Source organism: Ylistrum balloti, unplaced genomic scaffold (assembly GCF_031769215.1).
Source record: "Ylistrum balloti isolate Yb309-2 unplaced genomic scaffold, AGI_CSIRO_Ybal_v1 Utg369850, whole genome shotgun sequence".
Taxonomy (NCBI): domain Eukaryota; kingdom Metazoa; phylum Mollusca; class Bivalvia; order Pectinida; family Pectinidae; genus Ylistrum; species Ylistrum balloti.
The window spans coordinates 4,439,955-4,460,878 of record NW_026782003.1 but is presented as its reverse complement, the minus strand read 5'-3'; the positions used below and the strand labels follow the sequence as shown (position 1 = coordinate 4,460,878).

The 20,924-nt window shown below is 36.3% G+C and overlaps 1 protein-coding gene across 1 annotated transcript; it reads right to left on the bottom strand.

The window, feature by feature from the left end:
• Positions 1-3,633: 3,633 nt before the first annotated feature.
• On the bottom strand, positions 3,634-4,944 carry LOC132545545 (uncharacterized). The gene is made up of 2 exons (XM_060209230.1): positions 4,471-4,944; positions 3,634-3,666 (listed from the first exon to the last, which is right to left on the bottom strand). The coding sequence occupies exons 1-2, from the start codon at positions 4,942-4,944 to the stop codon at positions 3,634-3,636; spliced, it is 507 nt and encodes a 168-aa protein (XP_060065213.1).
• Positions 4,945-20,924: the final 15,980 nt, after the last annotated feature.

The window sequence follows — 20,924 nt, the reverse complement described above, 5'->3', positions numbered from 1 at the left end:
GGACTGATTAGATTACGTTGTGCATTATTGGATAGCCGCCTGACTTTGTAGCTGGATTGACTGACTAGCCCTAACAGCGATAATACACAAAATAGGATATAACAAGTCGTCGATAAATACAGGAAGCAACAGGAACACACAGGAATTTTATCAGTCAGACGTAAAACACCACCACTAAAAGTCAAAAAGTGTTTAAAGCTTTAGCAATGCTATAGTTGACGTGTATCGACAGTCCCAGGTCCAAAATATTTCTTAGGAAAACTAGAGTAAGAAGGTAATAAAGGTGATTTTATTTTAGAGGGTTACCCCTGAACAATTCTCATTCACTACATTCTATAGTAAAATAGAATTAATATAACGTTTCTAACGTGTAACTTATGTGCAAAAGATTGTTGGTTTAAGCACTATATAAACCAACCAATGGCATTTATTCACTAATAAAAACTCACAAAAAGTGTTTGGAATCAAATGATCGTTCGTAAACATTCTATTTAGGCAGATATACAAAAATATATACCAGAAAGGAATTCATTTCTCTTACAATAAAACGTGATTTAATCGCAAGTTAGTCATTCCTATTCAGGTAAATAAGAATAATTATATTTGCCCGCGACTTCAAACACGTACGAAAATAAACGGAAATTACCTTTGACTCACTGAATACTGATAGTAGCTATGAATGTAAGCCTGTCGTGTGCCAGTTGGCCAAACCAAAACAGTTATCTACAGAGATGAATTTCTTCGGCTGTAATTGTTATACAGGAAAAATAATACGACAGATTTCTTTGTTGTTCAGTCTATTAAATTAGAATTAATGCAGTGTTTCCACTCACTGACTCGATCATTGATAGGTTAGTAGTCAAATACATGTAGAATTCCTTTTCCACCATATAACAAACATGTTAAAGGTACATTTATCGAACTAACTAGCTATCTTAACATTTTTTTCCCGTTACAGACCAAAACGACTAAAGTAGGTATAATAAAATGTGTTCCCACCGTGGAGGTAGGAAGAGGGTAAATATCTGGATTCTGAAACAATTTAAATAATTGTACTTCTGGACTGACACGACCCATGTTATAATATACACATTAAATATTGAATAATATTAACATATACAAAATAATAATAATGATAAATTTAATTATTTTCTAATAAAATCAAATCAGTAAAATTTTCCAAGTGAAGAAATATGCACGTGTAAAAACAGCAGTCTCTATTTTACCTGCCCTTCTATGAGATAAAATACCTTTTATAAGTTTCAGTCTTTTAGTTTTTTATCTGTAAAGATCTTGATGTGTTTTAAATCGATTTCAGGACCCAATCTCGTCTGAAGTGGTGAGTGGTTTCCCGTTCCTCCTTTAATGCAAATACTTCTTTTTGTATTTAAAGACGATTTTCTTAAAATGATCATGTTGAATCCAAATCACGTGACAGATACGCGAGAGGTTTCATTGTTATATTACTACTGTTGACGAAAATATTTGTTACATTGAAAAGGATGTGGACATTTATTAGCGAACACTAGCATCAGTGAGAGAAGACACTTTTACTGTTCGGCAGTCCAAATCCTTGGAATGTATTATAACACCATCTATACACTATAATCGATCTGAATAATAGGACTATATGAACACAGTGGATATTTGTATTAATTTTTCCCTCGTATCATCCAAGGTTAGTGTTCTATCGTATACTGTCTTCGTTTATTACCGTGATATGTAGTCAATTTCTAAACTTAGAATATTGCTCTTTTAATAACGTTCAACTAGACGCTTATACCTATATCAAGAATGACAACTCTGATAGATAAATGATTATGAGAGTCGTTGCCCCGACGACCAGGTAAACTGATCCAATCAAATCAGTATTAATTAAGTGGCACTACTCTATAACGATGTGTGAATTAACACGTTTGTGGTAATATTTGACCCTAATCGTGGTACCTGTCAGGCTACTTTGTACAACCCGCCCTCACACGCTGTTCACATCGGAGATTTAATGCAAAGGACCTAGTTAGTATATCACGTACGGAAAAAACATAATTCATAATACATAATTACCTTATTGTGATTATTCTGAACTAAAAAATCAGAAGTAGTAATGACGTAGAACAGGAAAAAAATTAAACATAAAAACTTAGTACTGAACTCCAAGTTAGATTTAAAGATTGCCTGGTATACTGACTAAACATTGAATAGGTCTGCCCAGTGTTTGTTCCAATGCTGTACTTTTGTTACTTATTAATAGACTTTTAGAATTAAAGTACTTAACACATTGATGTGTAATAAATTATTGGGGAAAATGTAACGTATTGTTATTGTTTCACTCAGTACAGAATGGAAAGAATTTCCAATACAATATTGTGTGTTTTTCAATAGCTTTTCAGAGATGTACTATCCGTAATTAAATACCTATAATATTTGTATTACATACCTTTGTGTTTTTCCTGACAGCTCAGCTGATTTAGTTGAACTCTTCCCTTTTATATACTACCAATAATCACTTCAACTCAGTCAGATGGAGAACAGTAATTGCATCGTCCTTGAAATGCATATTGATTTCCAATTCCTAAGCTACGATAAAATGACTTTCGTGAATGCTCTGTCAATGAAAGCTCTTTGCTATAACGATCTTTAAGTTTAACAGATGAAGGGATACGAATCTCACGATTCCTATTGGATTTATAGACGTCATTGTAACCAAAGTATTCTTTCTGGTTCTGGTAGTAGCTAACGAAACTTCCCCAAGGCATTTTACTATCGTTTCTGGCTATTTTAAATTAGGATATTAGTGTAAATATGAGGATGTAGGTTTCGATGAGCCTATAAATTTTGCTCAATCTTCTGCTCCTACAGAAAATATCTTCTCTCATCAAATCAGATGTCTCATGTTTTTTTCACTGCAATACGTCATACCAGCTTTATGTAACTTTTTCGTTATATTGATACAAAAACTTTCTTTGTCGTAATATGGTCAGGAACTACAAGTATACCGAGACATGTGTTAAGTAAGACGGCTTAGATGATAGGATAGGTAAATTGTGGAGATTATTGAAATATTATTGAAATTAATATTTACGATATCGTTCTTTCATCTAATGGTGTGTTCATTGTGAAATTATCATTGAATATTCTGAACTGGGTGTAGGGTGTTGTTTATGCCATGAATTACATCAGTGATACATGATATGTATGTCCAGGAGCCAAATGTGTCATGATGAAAAAAGAAATCATTTCTACAATATGGAGTCTTCAACTGAACAACAAAAAATTCCAACATGTTGTTAGTTAATATAAACTGAGTTACAAATCCAAATTAAATGAAACTAAGACAAAACAAGGACACAAGCAAGATCTACACAGATACTCCTGAAAAAGAGAGTGCCGTCTGCTTCTTCGAAGGCATCCGACAGATAAATCTTGGCCAATTCATGTAAGTACTGTCTTGTCCCCAACTACTAAAGCATAGGACGAATTACTAGGATGATACTATTTGGTGTCGTGCACTGAGAGAAAACCTAATAGGTTACTATTATTATACTACAGGATGTCAAACACTGAACGGAAAATTAACGAGTTTCTTCAAAAGAGTGTTTTACACTGAAGAAAGTTAAGGAGTAAGTTTGGCGATCAAATAAGAAATTGTACAATTGGGCTATTGTACTGTAAAAAGGAAATAAAGGAATTGAGGATAGGAAAAGATGACTCAGGAATTAAAAAAGGTGTATTACATTATACAATATTAAGCCGTATTATAATGATAAGAGGGTGATTAAGTCACTGTGAATAGAGACCCTCTGAATGGTTCATGAGCTGCAGTATCACACTCTAGTATTTTCTGCATTCTATCGTTAATCATGCCTAATTGTAAAAATCTAGGTTACTTGTGATAATAAAATTTCTAAAATTCTTCGTCTATTCCCATTTACGATTGTCTGATTTTTGTTCTCTTCATCTTAACATAAATGTATGTAATCTTTACACGTCTAAGAGTTTGTATTAAAAATCTTTATCGCGAAATTAAATATATCTGTTAGCTATTTAGTGATAAAACAGAAATGCAAGACGATCCTCCCTGCAAAATAGATGATAGCACTATACAATGTAGGCAGGTTATATACTTCAATATCGAATATAAAAAAACTTAGCACAATTCTAAGTATAGTATTTCATTGTTTAAGATATACGCGGTGTATTGGTGTAACTAATACTCCCATGATATTTGACCCTATCCAACTGATACAATTCATAGGGTCTTTTAGACAATTGCTGTGTAGCGCGTAAGGTATTTTATGTATTGATAGACTTTTGAAATCAGAAACAAATACGATATAATACACACACATGAAGATAAGGTTATACCTAAAGGATATAAAACTGTTTTTCACAAATCAAACTACACGGTAATCAATGACACAAACACACACTCGGGACAGTGCATAAAGGCATTTGAGTTATCTCCCTTACCTTAGGTCGAGGTGTCGTCTTCGGTTGTTCCTGCGGGGTTGACTTTTTGGGAGAGACATTCCGCTTCTCAGATTGCTGTTCTTTTTTCTCCACAGAATTTTCATTTTTCTTTTCGCCTTTGACCGTTTCTTCCTTTGGGTTTTCACTAGGTTTCAGTTCCGGTTTCGTGTGTGGTCTTGGTTTCTGTTGTTGCTGGAAATCCTTTCTGGCAGGCCAGTGATGATAGCGGAGTTTTTCTCGGTTGTATTGGTTAATTGATGGGTCATATCCAATAAAGTTAGGGTCAACACCTTTCTTTATTTCCCCTCTCTCTACCTGTTTCCTCCAAGCATTCATCGGAGTCTGATCTTCGAATGGTTTGACCGGTTCCTCCAACCATTCGATAGGACTTCCGTCCCTCCCTGTAAACGGTCCATTTGGGGGCCAGTGATGATATCTCCATACATCTCGTACAACTCTACTTCCCTCTCCCATTCTAGTATGTCACACAGCCAATTAACACAACCAGAAAAAATCCACTATCCAGTATTAAAACAAAGATCCAGTTGTCATGGATACAGGTGTTTTAAGACGGACTTTAACAGTTGTTCTGGTACTTACACCAGTACAAATATACCCGGTTGATCCCTAAGATTTCTTTGGTGGTAGTGTGTGATCCGTTGCCTTCTATTGTCAGGTAGATCAGTTTGAAAGACGGAAACTCTATCTCCGTACACGACCGGTGATCGGTGACAATACACCGCTCTGTTTAAGACCCCGCATTGTACAATAATTAATTACAAATCCAGGTTGAAACCTCTGCTAAAACTGAAACTTTAAGTTTGTTGAAATTGCAGTACATTTTTAATTCAGTGTTTCCTTTTACAGAAACAACTAATTTTAATTTGTCTCTCAGAATCAATTTTCGCGATCTAGCTGTATGCTATCGCTGTTAAGACGTGCTGGCTGCATGTTCAGAACTATATTTGTTATTGTATGCAAAAAAGGAACGAAATGAGGACTTTAAAGATATGCAGCGTGTTGTCTAAAGGTATACAATGTGGCCGTGTGTTTTGACTGATCTCACACATGATACTGGCCTTGATTTCCATCCTATGTTTTATCGTAATGTGCGTCAACTCTTCAAAGGCGTTGGACGAGATGATAAGGTTGTGTTTAAAGGTGTTTAATCCAGTGTCGTGTGACTCTAACGTTCAGCCTAGCAATCATGCAAAATGTAGTGCAGATTATTACACATATGTAGAATAGTAGGCCACCCTAGTTTGAGTAGTAACTAAATTATTGTATCCGCTTAAATTTTCAAAGTAAATTTACGTTTCAGATAGATTAAGTGAGAAATGATTAGTTTGAGGATTGACTTCCGGCACCTCATAGACAACATACCTGATATTAAAAAAAAAAAAAAAATATTTTCATCTCGCTAAAAAAATTAGTATAAGTTACATTAACTGAACAGTATTATCATGCCACTCTTTAATGCTAAGAGTTATTGGCATTCCTAGCGATAAATAAAAGTATTGTGAATGCTTTTTCCGTTTGTTTAAATCATGTATTTACCGTCATACTCGCTGAAAAGTCGATCTTAGTTGGTAAACTCCAGTCTTTTCTGTTTTGCCTTCGTTAATATCGACAAATCATGAGACTGTATACTTACAAATTGTCTTTTTTATAGGCAGAAAATTTACAAAATAAAAAAAGACATTATGAACAATGTATTATTGAATGTACAGAATCCATTCATACTGATCTTTGTATCAGGATTGAATTGTTTTATTCATATCCGCTGTGAGATATGGCGCGTTGATTGACAAATTTAAAAGCAATATTAGCGCCTGGGCTAAGAACTTGAACCCCAGGTTACCACGATGTCAAAATAATTTGCCCAGTTGTAACAAACGATTATAAGCATGTTTTCGAAAATAAATCCTACTTCTTAAGATATTTACAAACTGAAAACCGGTTAGTTTGGGAGTAAAATAAGTATAAACTAGGATCACGTATTATAGCAGTTAATTGTTGAACTCGTTAGATTTCATGAGAACATTAATGTAGACGGTATCGAATTGACGATCTCAGGACAGAGCAAGAGCAGCGAAACATCGGATATCTGTAGCTATACGGGTAGTTTACTACTAAAGATATTTTAGTAACATAATTCTGCGGTTTGTTCGTTCTGAAGGAGATTACAAGAATAGATAAAGCACCTGTGGTGTACCTCTTTATAGGTGAATTGACGGTTCTTTCTTTACCCGACACAGACACTAAATTGATTCAGTATTAATCAAACCATAATGACATTAGCATTGGGATGGTAACTTTTCATTCTTTACAGAACAGTGTTATATGTATCGTTGTGTGTATGGGAAACTGTAATGTATTATGAGTGGAAAATACGTAGAGAAAATATCAGGATATACTTGTGACTTCTGCATAAGTGCAAGAACTGTGGGTGCTTCCGGTATGAAGCTGCTAGAATTATAACAGTGCTGCCTCCTGTTATGAATGATCACATCTAGACTTAGGCTGGTAATCGGGAAAACAACGACGGACACAGGATATCAACTGCGTTTGACGGTCTCAACCTTCCTCTTTTATCCCATTTCATCAAATGAAATCTTTCTTCGCGATAAATTGATTGAACCCTTAAAAAGCAGTTGTGATAATCATAATATGACTAGTTTTATTGGATCCTCATCGACAACGGGAACTTTGAATTAGTTGTCGGTGTGAACACATTTTCTTATTTGTCAAATGGATGATATGCAAAGAAACATTTTTTTGAAATAGAGAAATTTAACTTATAAAACTCTATCATTTGGTGTTGAAAAAAATGAACGGCGAACAAAATGTTAAAAATTTACTGTTTATATTTGCGTGAGGACAGGTCGTGATATAGTGTCACCTGTCTGTAGTTGCCCGTGATATAGTGTCACCTGTCTGTAGTTGCCCGTGATATAGTGTCACCTGTCTGTAGTTGCCCGTGATATAGTGTCACCTGCCTGTAGTTGCCCGTGATATAGTGTCACCTGTCTGTAGTTGCCCGTGATATAGTGTCACCTGTCTGTAGTTGCCCGTGATATAGAGTCACCTGTCTGTAGTTGCCCGTGATATAGTGTCACCTGTCTGTAGTTGTGATATAGAGTCACCTGTCTGTAGTTGCCCGTGATATAGTGTCACCTGTGATATATAGTGTCACCTGTCTGTAGTTGCCCGTGATATAGTGTCACCTGTCTGTAGTTGCCCGTGATATAGTGTCACCTGTCTGTAGTTGCCCGTGATATAGTGTCACCTGTCTGTAGTTGCCCGTGATATAGAGTCACCTGTCTGTAGTTGCCCGTGATATAGTGTCACCTGTCTGTAGTTGCCCGTGATATAGAGTCACCTGTCTGTAGTTGCCCGTGATATAGTGTCACCTGTCTGTAGTTGCCCGTGATATAGTGTCACCTGTCTGTAGTTGCCCGTGATATAGTGTCACCTGTCTGTAGTTGCCCGTGATATAGTGTCACCTGTCTGTAGTTGCCCGTGATATAGTGTCACCTGTCTGTAGTTGCCCGTGATATAGTGTCACCTGTCTGTAGTTGCCCGTGATATAGTATATAGAGTCACCTGTCTGTAGTTGCCCGTGATATAGTGTCACCTGTCTGTAGTTGCCCGTGATATAGAGTCACCTGTCTGTAGTTGCCCGTGATATAGTGTCACCTGTCTGTAGTTGCCCGTGATATAGTGTCACCTGTCTGTAGTTGCCCGTGATATAGTGTCACCTGTCTGTAGTTGCCCGTGATATAGTGTCACCTGTCTGTAGTTGCCCGTGATATAGTGTCACCTGTCTGTAGTTGCCCGTGATATAGTGTCACCTGTCTGTAGTTGCCCGTGATATAGTGTCACCTGCCTGTAGTTGCCCGTGATATAGTGTCACCTGCCTGTAGTTGCCCGTGATATAGTGTCACCTGTCTGTAGTTGCCCGTGATATAGAGTCACCTGTCTGTAGTTGCCCGTGATATAGTGTCACCTGTCTGTAGTTGCCCGTGATATAGAGTCACCTGAATGTAGTTGCCCGTGATATAGATTCACCAGAATCACCTGTCTGTAGTTGCCCGTGATATAGTGTCACCTGTCTGTAGTTGCCCGTGATATAGAGTCACCTGCCTGTAGTTGCCCGTGATATAGTGTCACCTGCCTGTAGTTGTCCGTGATATAGTGTCACCTGTCTGTAGTTGTCCGTGATATAGTGTCACCTGCCTGTAGTTGCCCGTGATATAGTGTCACCTGTCTGTAGTTGCCCGTGATATAGTGTCACCTGCCTGTAGTTGCCCGTGATATAGTGTCACCTGTCTGTAGTTGCCCGTGATATAGTGTCACCTGCCTGTAGTTGTCCGTGATATAGTGTCACCTGTCTGTAGTTGCCCGTGATATAGTGTCACCTGCCTGTAGTTGTCCGTGATATAGTGTCACCTGCCTGTAGTTGTCCGTGATATAGTGTCACCTGCCTGTAGTTGTCCGTGATATAGTGTCACCTGCCTGTAGTTGTCCGTGATATAGTGTCACCTGCCTGTAGTTGTTACTTCCATTTTTTTCTTTGGTTGTTGTATGTATCGGTTAGGTCATCGCTGCTCTAGATTTATTTACGATATACTTGTAATAATGATGATAAAACTTAACAATCGACGATACAAAGATATAGATTGTTTGGATATCCCCGTGGATCTGGTGTCGGAAAATATCCGTGTAAGATATATCTCGGCTATTGGTGTTGATGTACGTATATGCCTTGAATGTCCATACGATGATTCTACAGATATTCGTAAACCTAGCTATGTTCTGTAAATTGTCAACAAATAAAGATTTAAGAATTCAATGAAATAAATAAATGAAAAATAAAATAAGATAAAAAATCGACAAGTCAACAGAATCTTAATTTAATTGCAAATTATTAGCAATTAGTGCAAGATATGGACAAAGAACAAGAATCCGGCCAGGATAAGTGTCACTGGATTTGTCGACGAGTGCCGCCATGTAAATCTTTGTCAGTGCAAGTAAATAATAGTACGTTCCTAAATGAGAACAGGGCATGCATCAGTTGAATCAGCAAGCATACTAACTAACAGCCAACACTTTCTATTTCATATTTCACAAAGAAATAGATTATTTCACGATTTTTGAAGACTGTAAAACTTTACCATAAGCTCATAATCTGCATCTCTCGAAACCATGTGTTGGTAGACGAAGTTAGATAGCGTCCTTTGTGTAGCTCTCTAACAATGGCAAATTAGACGTTCAAACTATTTTATTTTATCTTTTCTATTAAACACTATCAAAAAATACTTTTGGGAATAATTTTCCGGAAACTTTTTACAACAATGAGCGTCCAGCGAGGGTGAACCAATATTTCATTTTTATATACGAGTTATCCCCCTTTACATACCATAGCTAAGTGGCAAACCTAAAAGCCTTATTACATAGTAATCTGGGGCCCCAAATTAGTTATCCAAGGCTCTAATTAGACAACATAGGATATAGAGACCGAGGGCTTTTACATATTAATTAAAGACTCTATGTAAGATGTCTCAGACCCCTAACTTAGTGACATAGGGTCCTTTCACAGTAATCTGCATTGCAGGACCCTTACATATCAAGCAAGTGCTCTTTAAAATTATCTATGGTTCATGACTTAGTGAACTGGGGTCCGTACACACAAACGTACTTTGTAGGCCCTTAGATAGCAATGAACTGCTCTATGTTAGCTATACGAGGTCAATGACTTAGTGAACTAGAGTAAGTACACAGAAACCTACTTTGCACGACCTTTACATCGTGATGAAGTGCTCTGTTTTAGCATCCCGTGTCCATAACTAAGTGAACTTAGGTCCGTACACACAAACATACTTTGTAGGCCCTTAGATAGTAATCAAATACTCTATGTTAGCTATCCCTGGTCCGAGACATTGTGAACTAGGGTCCGTACACACAAATTTACTTTGTAGGCCCTTACATAGTAATTCAGTGCTCTATGTTAGCTATTCCTAGTTTGTGACTTAGTGAACTTGGGTCCGTACACACAAACTTACTTTGTAGGCCATTAAATAGTAATCAAGTGCCCTATGTTAGCCATCCCAGGTCCGAGACATAGTGAACTTAGGTCCGTACACGCAAACTCACTTTATAGTCCCTTACATAGTAATTCAGTGCTCTAATTTAGCTATCCTAGGTCAATGACTAAGTAAACTAGGGTCTGTACACACAAATTTACTTTGTAGGCCCTTAAATAGTAATCAACTACTATATGTTAGCTATCTTAGGGCCCGGTCCGCAGTTTCAAATTTACACGACAGGTGTGTTATTGTAACTGCAGATAAGGCATCCGATGAATCGATCTTTGTCTGTAGATAATATTGCATTTCCTGCATAACTCAACAACGCTTGCTTGATAAGGAATGGAACCCCACCAATGCATTATGCAATCTTTCAGACAAAAAGAAATACTTGCCAGTCATGCTTCGGTATCACAATCATTGTTAATTATAAGGATACGGACATCTCACCTTGGATTCCTTAACTGCACAAGAATTTGTACGAGTAGCTTTTTATTGATGACTCATTTATTTGTTCAACCAAACCTTAATCGATGCTTCTTACTGTTATTCTGAGTGCTATCAAATCAGGGTGATAGTCTTATCATAATACTCGTCACTCCAGAAATAAGATCATTGGTTGGCTTATTATAAAGAACTTCAAAGAGCTTTTGACCAATATTCAACACCTTTTTTGTAAAACCATTTCTTCTTCAAGAACATTTTTTTTCACTTTGTACATCACCATACTCCATTTTCTTGTTATGATAACTTTCCTGTTCATAAAAAGTGATCGATAATACAACTATATGTTGGTGAACATACGTCCAAATCAAAAAGGAAATGATCGAGTTTGTGGTTGGTAATAACTTCGTCGAGTTTGGAGGCAAGACCTTCCTCTCTTTGTATACTATGGGAACTAACTGTGTCCTTTTCTTGGCTGTCTTGTTTTTCTTTTCATTCGAAGATGGATTTATCGCAGAGCTTATCAAAACCAGTCACAAAGACCTTCCAGAATCCTTTTATATCACTTTTTAATCACATGAAATTTACTGACCACGTCCATCGTATATACCCACCAGGATTGGAAATCAGGGATACGACAGATTCTCCTACATCTGTCGCTTACCTCGATCTTTTCCTATAACGAAACCAACATGAACAACTTTCCATTAAGATGTTTGCTAAACGTGATCATTTTAATTTCCCTGTTGTAAATGTCTGGATAGCGACATCCCTGCATACCCAACCGTATGGTGTTTACACATTCTACAACATGATTCGATATTCAATGGCCTGTTCCCAATATCATGATTTTCGAGCAAAATATCGGCAACTGACAGACAATGGCAAAACGCAAAACTCCGAGAGATGATGCAGGTTGGTGAAAATTATAGGGGAGTCCTACGGTCGTCATAGTGATCTCACCGAGAAATATTCGAAATCTGTGTGACTGAAGCTAGACGTGGTCGATGCTCGTAAATTTGCCTGTTCTATTGTTGTATACATTGTCCTCATGTTAAAAAGTAGCATTACTTACTTGGATTGGCCAAGATTAACAGGACGGATGCCATTGATAGAGCAGGAGACGCTTACTCTTTCGGAACCCTTTGCCATATTTTTATTGAATTTGAGTTTGGATTATGACTCTGATGACATGTTAGTATTTTCTTGATTTTTGTTGCTATTTTAGTAATCTTAGACACACAAATGTAACCCTAGAGCCTTCCATACCAGCATAAGGACCTGATTTTGTTACCTGAAGCCAAACATATCACGTAACCTATTTTGCAAGGGACTTCCATAGTGAAAAAAGGCCTTAATTTAGTAATCCAGATTCCTTATATAGTAATGAAGACTCTTAGATACTTAGGAACCTAAGATACTAAAATTCATGACATACTCTACGGCAAAATTAAGCCAAAAATTATAAACCTTGGGCCATTTTAGAGCAACCTAGGGCATAACGTAGTAACCTAGAGTCTTGCATTATAAAAGAGGGCCGAAACCTATTGAGCTCGACCCATCGCAACATCGTAAACTAGAATTTAAGACTTAAAGCCACACATAACACTACTCTTTAAGTCCGACAATATCATTAGATTGTCGCACTAGGGACATAATCAACTATACTTAGAGATTTAAACATGAATATGGCAGTTTCATTTTTTTTCTGTTTTGTTTTCGTTTTCACTATAACATCTAGAACGCAAAATAAATCAAATTGAGGAAATCAATAATATTAGTTTATCATTTATTATCAATAAATGAAAAATAAGTAGTCAGGAACGTGAGAAATGCAATAAAAGAGACATTCCCCTGAGTGCAATAACATATTTCGATCAATATTCATTAATAAAAGTATATTCATATTTTTACCCGGAAAAGTCAGCCCACACCTGTGTTAGTAAACAAATAGCCTGCACCATAGGCCCACCACAATACCACACAGTTATGTTGTGGTCTCGAATTGAAGTTTAGCAATGTTTTCCCATATCAACAAGGCTATTGGGGATTAACAGTACAGCCACATTACTACGTCAATACACAGGAGTAAGTCATTATCTAACTAACGTCCTCTTTGTGGTGCACGTGCTCTGTAATTCTACGTTGTAAATGGCGATTGTTTGTATGGACAAAACCTCTTGGTTTTATCACATGAAGTTGTGGAAAGTGAGAAAATTCAAATAAGATTCCATTCATCAGAATACAAGGCTCGTTACTTTCAATGAACCATAGAAGAAATGGATTTTTGATGTAAATATTGTACTATATACTATGTATCGTAAACAGGTTTGCACTTTACTCAGATATTTTTTTGTCCCTGTCAAACATTAGTTGCAATATAAAACACTGGTGTCACATGTACTGTTGTACGGTGTAGTATTCTGTGGTAGTTTAAACAGCAAGTGCCAGCATCTCTTCATACAAGTGCAAGTCGCTCTGATACATGTAAAACACATTTCCTGTGTTACCTGGAAACTATTCAGGTAGTACGTTACTAAGTGCTGGACTATTATAGGGATATCCTGGTGACGTGAAAGATATACGGATAACTTCATGAATGTAGTAATGATAAATTTATTATTCCTTATCCTACACTGGGGCTTGTCTGTATTTCTGACCGATAATTAGTGACCATGAACTGCACTTAGTTACAATTCCTTACCCTACACTGGGACTTGTCTATATTTTTGACCGATAATTAGTGACCATGAACTGTACTTAGTTACAATTCCTTATCCTACACTGGGGCTTGTCTGTATTTCTGACCAATAATTAGTGACCAGAAATGTACTTAGTTACAATTCCTTACCCTACACTGGGACTTAACTGTATTTCTGACCGATAATTAGTGACCATGAACTGTAGTTAGTTACAATTCCATACTCTACACTGGGGCTTGTCTGTATTTCGGACCGATAATTAGTGACCAGAAATGTACTTAGTTACAATTCCTTATCCTACACTGGGGCTTGTCTGTATTTCTGACCGATAATTAGTGACCAGAAATGTACTTAGTTACAATTCCTTACCCTACACTGGGGCTTGTCTGTATTTCTTACCGATAATTAATGACCAGGAAATTACCACTTAGCATGGTCACGTCTGTGGATTATTAACCAACATATTTAATTAATGAAGTACCATACCACCCTTACGAAATACATTGACTGTATATGTCATATCAATTTATATTTATTGAACTAAACATGCGCTTAAATATACCGTTTTATCATTTCCCCATCGAATCTGTGTTTCTATTTAGTTAGATAAAATTGATTGATTGATTGAACCGATCATTGTGTCACGGTATGTTGACGCTGAGATTTGTTGACGCGTTTGTTTCGTAATTACGCGATGGTGTATTGAAGCTGCGATGTTTTGACGTTGTGACGTGTTAATGCTATGGTGTACTGAAGCTGTGGTGTGTTAACGCTATTGTGTGTTGGAGCCGTGGTGTCTATGGTGTGTTAAAGCTGTGTGATGTGTTAACGCTATGAAGTGTTGAAGCTGTATGGTGAGTTAACGTTATGGTGTGTTGGAGCCGTGGTGTGGTAATGCTATGGAGAGTTGAAGCTGTGATGCGTTAACGCTATGAAGTGTTGAAGCTATGGTGTGTTAACGCTATGAAATTTTGAATCTGTGGGGTGTTAACGTTTTGGAGAGTTTAAGCTGTGGTGTGTTAACGCTTTGGCGTGTTGACGTCAATGCGTGTTGACGCTAGCGTTGAATGTTTACTTTTGTTGTGGTTTTTGTAACGTATTTTCTATGTGTGTTGACCCTGGAAAATATGTTTGTTCTTGTTGACGCTGAGATCAACATGTAAACTTGGCAAGTCTTGAGGAATTCCACCACTGGGCAGTTTGTGCTGATAAGAATCGTCCAGATCTAACAACATCATTTCATACGGAATTGTTTAAATTTTTACTATTCTTAAAGTAATCAGTTTACCACTAACCCAAAATAACAGCGAGCGAAGAAATCAAACATTGTGAAATCTATGTTTATGTATAACTGTTTGGTTGGCAAAGCTCAGTGGGTAAATTTATCTAAATGTCCCTACTATAATTATGCAAGACATACATCATTTCATGTAAAGATATATGTTTATGACTGATAATATCTCTGTTACCACAAACGAGGCTTACTTTTATTGTAATGTACTTGAGGCACAACCACAGAAAATGATATATTGGTGTATTTGTTTTTGGAGTCTAGCCATGGTCATAAATTACGATGATAAAGGGGCTATTGACGTATAATTTTATAGTGTCATCACACTGAAATTCCATAGTCTTGACGCCGTAGCACGACTATGTTATACTGACAATTGGAGCGCTTTTATAGTGAAATCTCACTGAAATATCATAACCTGGAAACGGTACCACGACACCCGGTCACATTATTCTGACTATTGGGACGCTTTTATAGTGACATCACACTGAATTATGATAACTTCAACACACAGCATCACGACATTCAGTCACGTTATACTGACTACTGGACACGGTAGCACGACACACCTTATAATGAAATTGAATTATACTGACCTCGCACGATCTATTTAATGATGAGGGTCAATCAGGGTGACAAAGTACTATTTTTACGACTTCCATAACTTGGGTATGCAACGACTTGGAAACAAACCTTCTTCAATGTACGGATTCTCAACATTGCAACGTAAGAACTATACTGAAGTGCTGTCAAAGGGGCATTAGGAAGAAAAACGTTCTTCAGAATAGTAAAGAAAGAAAATATAAAGAAAACAATTAGTCGTCTTTTATGATCATGCAATGAAAACAGTGCTTGTACCCTGCCTACAGGACAATGTATCGATATGAATAAATATACTGTAATGTAATGTAGGTAGAGCGCAAATGATTGTCCTCTCCGACTGAACTACGGTGGTACTATTTGCGCGGTTGAATATCTCAGGTCGTTGATAAAAAAACACGTTCACTTTAAAAATATACTGTATGTTTTCAGTTAGCACATTCTGCCTTGATAAATTTTCATTACTCTAACACCGTATGCCATGGTATTAACTATTTTGTACATCATTAAATAATTGTTATAAATAATATTCCTTCTGAATATGATCTCTGACTGTGAAATATAAACAGATAATGATCATTGACATTGAAATACAAATAAAGCTCAATTCATGATGGAATGCCACATTTTTATCTTCAATTTCACAAAACTGTGTCAGTGGGTGGTGGCAAATTAACATTTATCAAAACACCAATTCAATTTAGATTTCCTGCCACTGTGGACAAAATTTAAACAGTCTGTCTATCATTCCGATGTATTTCAGAATGTGCTTGTGGTGGGTTTTTAACTTCACAAATATTACTGTGAAAGCTTTCTATACATTGCGACGTTCAGTGGCATTTATGGAGGATAATTTCCCTCGCTCGTGCTAAACTGTCATTCAAAAACTTGACGCCTTCAGATGCATGAATGAAATTCCGGGACCCTGTCTAGTTTGTGTTGGTAAAAACGCGTTCATTCACTCCGTGATATTTTGCACATGCAGAAACAATTTTAGAAACATGAGTTATGATATTCCCTGCTGTTGGGTATATATCTACTGGTGATTTGGCTGTCTCGATAAAACGGAGTCCTTGACAGGCTGTCTGTTTAATTCTGTAAGCGGAGTCATAGGTATGCTTTGATGGGATTAATATCGCATGTGTCCAATACCTTTAGATCATAAGATATTAACATCTTTTCTCTACACCCGCTTCACTCCGACCACCTCGTCTGCTGGGCTGCAGTGGTAGACGCCAATCATTGCCATCTACTTGCGGAGTATCACGATAGCTTGTTTATCAACAGTCCGTCTGCTCCGTGTTTTGTTGATTTTATCGTTACATTCACACATTTTCATATTTTTGTAGACATTAGTTTTAGTTCCTTTCCTAAAGATTTAGCAACGCACTGCATTTTGATGCCACCATAGTTCCAACCTTTCATATCTTAAATCCAATGTCTAGAATTAGTTAAAGCAACAACATTTAAAAAGAACACCAAAAAGGTTTTCTCCTTAAAGAATTAAAAAGATTATTGAAAAAAAAAATCCAGAAAAATGTGTTACTCTTAAACATTTGAATATAATTTGTAGAAATTGAGAAAGATTTGAGTTGAAAAAATCCCAGAATTTTTTTTTATCAGAACGGAGTAAGATAGGGAGATAGAACTTTTGGATGTTAACCGTTCCTTAAATAATACCTTCCGAGGAAGAAGTATTCTATATACTTAATCCACGGTACAGCTTCATCTTCTGGCGCTTTAGACTTACTTCGTATATCACATTGATAAACATCGATAAGTGTTTCTTGAAATACGTACCATTAATATAGCAAATTAAAACTCACCGAACTTACATATTTTACATATTGCCCATAACACTTACAAATTACAGAATATTGATGTGTTATTCAGTGATAACGAAAGATATTTTTTCATTATCTTTTTCGCAATAAATGTAAAATAATGTAAAGAAAAGAAATGTTTCGATTATTAAATGGTCGGAAGTCCGTGTCAGATCAAGTAAGACGAAGTGAAAGTTGATGATTTATACCAAGATGTCGGTACTGTCAAAGGGATTCCGTCACATCAAGGTATTGTCATTTACATGTTAGAGGTCAATTTCTATGTCAAGGTCATAAGTCACATGTCAACAACTTCGTAAACGTTCCAGTGATTGTCCTAATAAGGGAATAGAATTATAGGTAACATTTAAAAAAAGATTCAGATGGCAACATGAGCGAAATGAAGCAACGTAGACGGATTCACGAGGGACTTGTTTATTGGCCTAATAAGTATATGAAAACGTATTATCTATTAAACATATTGACACAATAACATATATTTTATGGCAAGAGAATACCAACATATGAACGTTATCATGATATTGAAAAGATTTATACAGGAACCCCTGAATAAGGAGAATAATACCAGATGTTCCGGAAGAGTAATCGTTTTCTGCTTCATCGATGGCACCAACCATATTAATCTTGATCAATTCAAGTAAGCAATGTCCCGTTTTCAAATGAGAACAAGGTATACAACAACGGAACCGACAGACAAACTATGGAGCATCAAACACGTCCAGCTTCATATCGCAAAAAAAAAAAAAAAAAAAATGAAATATTTCTCAATGTAATCATTAAAACAACAATAAAATTTCTCCATAATTTTCATCACTAGATCATGTGAAACCTTATGTTACGAGTTTGACAACATCTTGCATGAAAATAGTCATATTTAGAATAGGCCAATGAATTTCGAATCAACTACGATATTTAAACACTATATTTTGGGAATGCAGGAGTTTTGTTCTCCAGAAATGCTAGAAATGCAAGTGAAGAGAAAATTCAAGCTCAAAGGAAATTCATTCGTCTGTTTTTATTCAAACGTATCTATTGACAATAAGCCAAACTAGCATATGCTGTGACTATAAAACATATAGAAGCACCGAAATATTTGACCAAAGATGAGAGATTTAAAGAACTCCAAGTTATTTGGTAACACCTTTTTGGCATGTTGGTTACAGTCATCCTGCCGTCAGAATGCTTCCGGGGTTGATGGTTGTACAAACAGATAAACGGCTGTCAGTTTGAAGAGGTCCTTTGTGTCCAAGCAAGTAATAGCTATTACGCCACTTAAAAACATTTGCGGCCATTTTTAAGCAGAGCAGAAAATAAAACTATTTAGGGTGTTGATGTTGTGTTCACATCAAAAGTCACATAACTATCTTTCATTTTCGAAATATGTCTTCTTTTCAAAGGTAGATATCAAAAGGAAAATTCATTCAGTTATCAAAAAGTCCTTGAATATCAAAAGAGAAACCGGTCTTATATGCCGAATTCTTACGATAAAATTATGAATTAGTATACATATTGTTCTGTACGTAAGTAGCTAAACATAACAGTCACGTCTGATGACTTGAGGATTTAACTTTTTTTATCCAAAAAGTATTTGTATACCATAACCTACGTCGGAACAACAGTCAATATAACAAGGGCTTTATGACGGTAGAGAGTTGTTTCCACTTACGATGGACCAATTATGACGCATACGGGTTTGCATGTTTTTACCAGAGCGATGTGTGTTAATTATTTCCGGCCCCATGCCTTTCTTGCATTGAAGCCCCGACAATTAGTCTAATCTCATTAGACTCCTGCCAATAATGTCCCCGGCTGGTGAGAATGTATGGTGAGCTTAAACGTGGCAGGCAGGTGCTGCGTATTTAATCAAGACGGCACGTTTAAATTGAACTCTGGGTTAAAGGTGTGTTTTCATTTTACAATTGGCTTTAAAATTTAAATTCTGAATTATTGGCTAATTTCACAGAGATAAAAATGCGTTCAGGGCACATCTGCAATTGGAAAACAAACGCGAATGACTTGAATCGTTGAAAAAAAGACCTATTTCAAATGTATGACCTCGTCTTCGTGCGACCAGATAACAGCACCCCGGTGGCTTCAGGTTCATACATTGCCTGTTTGTTGGCAAATATGAAATATAGAATGCAGTTTGCCAGTATCATTATAAGATATCACAAAAGTTTACCGATTTCAGATTTTCTTCAATATTATCAAGTAACGAACTGAAATGCTCATGTATGAAATTTGTTCTAGTAAAAACACTGTCACTGAATCCAACTTTTCAATATGCCTTCAATTTCGTTGTTACAGAAACAGGTAATTTAATACTTTTGCCTTTCATCTTTTATAATTTTCTGATTTTTTCCCCACTTAAGGCGAAATAATGACATCAAGAGACGAAATGATCAAAAATGTTTCACTTATTATAGTGTTACGTATACACAATACGCCCATAACATACTGTTCTATAATTCATTATTTGATATTTATTAGCTCGAACACCTTGCAACATGATGCTCTGAATTCCAAATGGAGTATTCATTAGTTAGGAAGACATGCAGGAGGATGTATGGCGTTGTTTGTATCATCGATCTTCCTCGGGATATTACGCAACAAAAGAGCAGTGAAATCGAATGCGTTTCATTAGCTGACCTGAAGGGCCGAACGGGAGGCCTTGATGGCGTCATCCTTTCTTTCAAAGGAATTCTTTTTATGGTAAAATTGAGGTGATGACACTTTGTATGCAGCTTCCGTACTGTTGGAAATGATTTGTCTCAGTCTTGATAACAGACACCGACATATGGACGTACTGCCTAAAATGAACAGAACCGGAACATTTAATGGCAAGTAACATGTGGGAAATGATTAATCGACACATGAACAAAAACGTGCAGGCTCACGATACAACACTATAGAAAGCGTATATTGGCCAATAGAAAAGTACAACACAATAAAACATGATACAGTGGATGTATATTGGCCAATAGAAAAGTACAACACAATAAAACATGATACAGTGGGTGTATATTGGCCAATAGAAAAGTACAACACAATCAAATATAATTGTGAATGTATATTGGCCAATAGAAAAGTACAACACAATCAAATATAATTGTGAATGTATATTGGCCAATAGAAAAGTACAACACAATAAAACATGATACAGTGGGTGTATATTGGCCAATAGAAAAGTACAACACAATCAAATATAATTGTGAATGTATATTGGCCAATAGAAAAGTACAACACAATCAAATATAATTGTGGATGTATATTGGCCAATAGAAAAGTACAACACAATCAAATATAATTGTGGATGTATATTGGCCAATAGAAAAGTACAACACAATCAAATATAATTGTGGATGTATATTGGCCAATAGAAAAGTACAACACAATCAAATATAATTGTATATTGGCCAATAGAAAAGTACAACACAATCAAATATAATTGTGGATGTATATTGGCCAATAGAAAAGTACAACA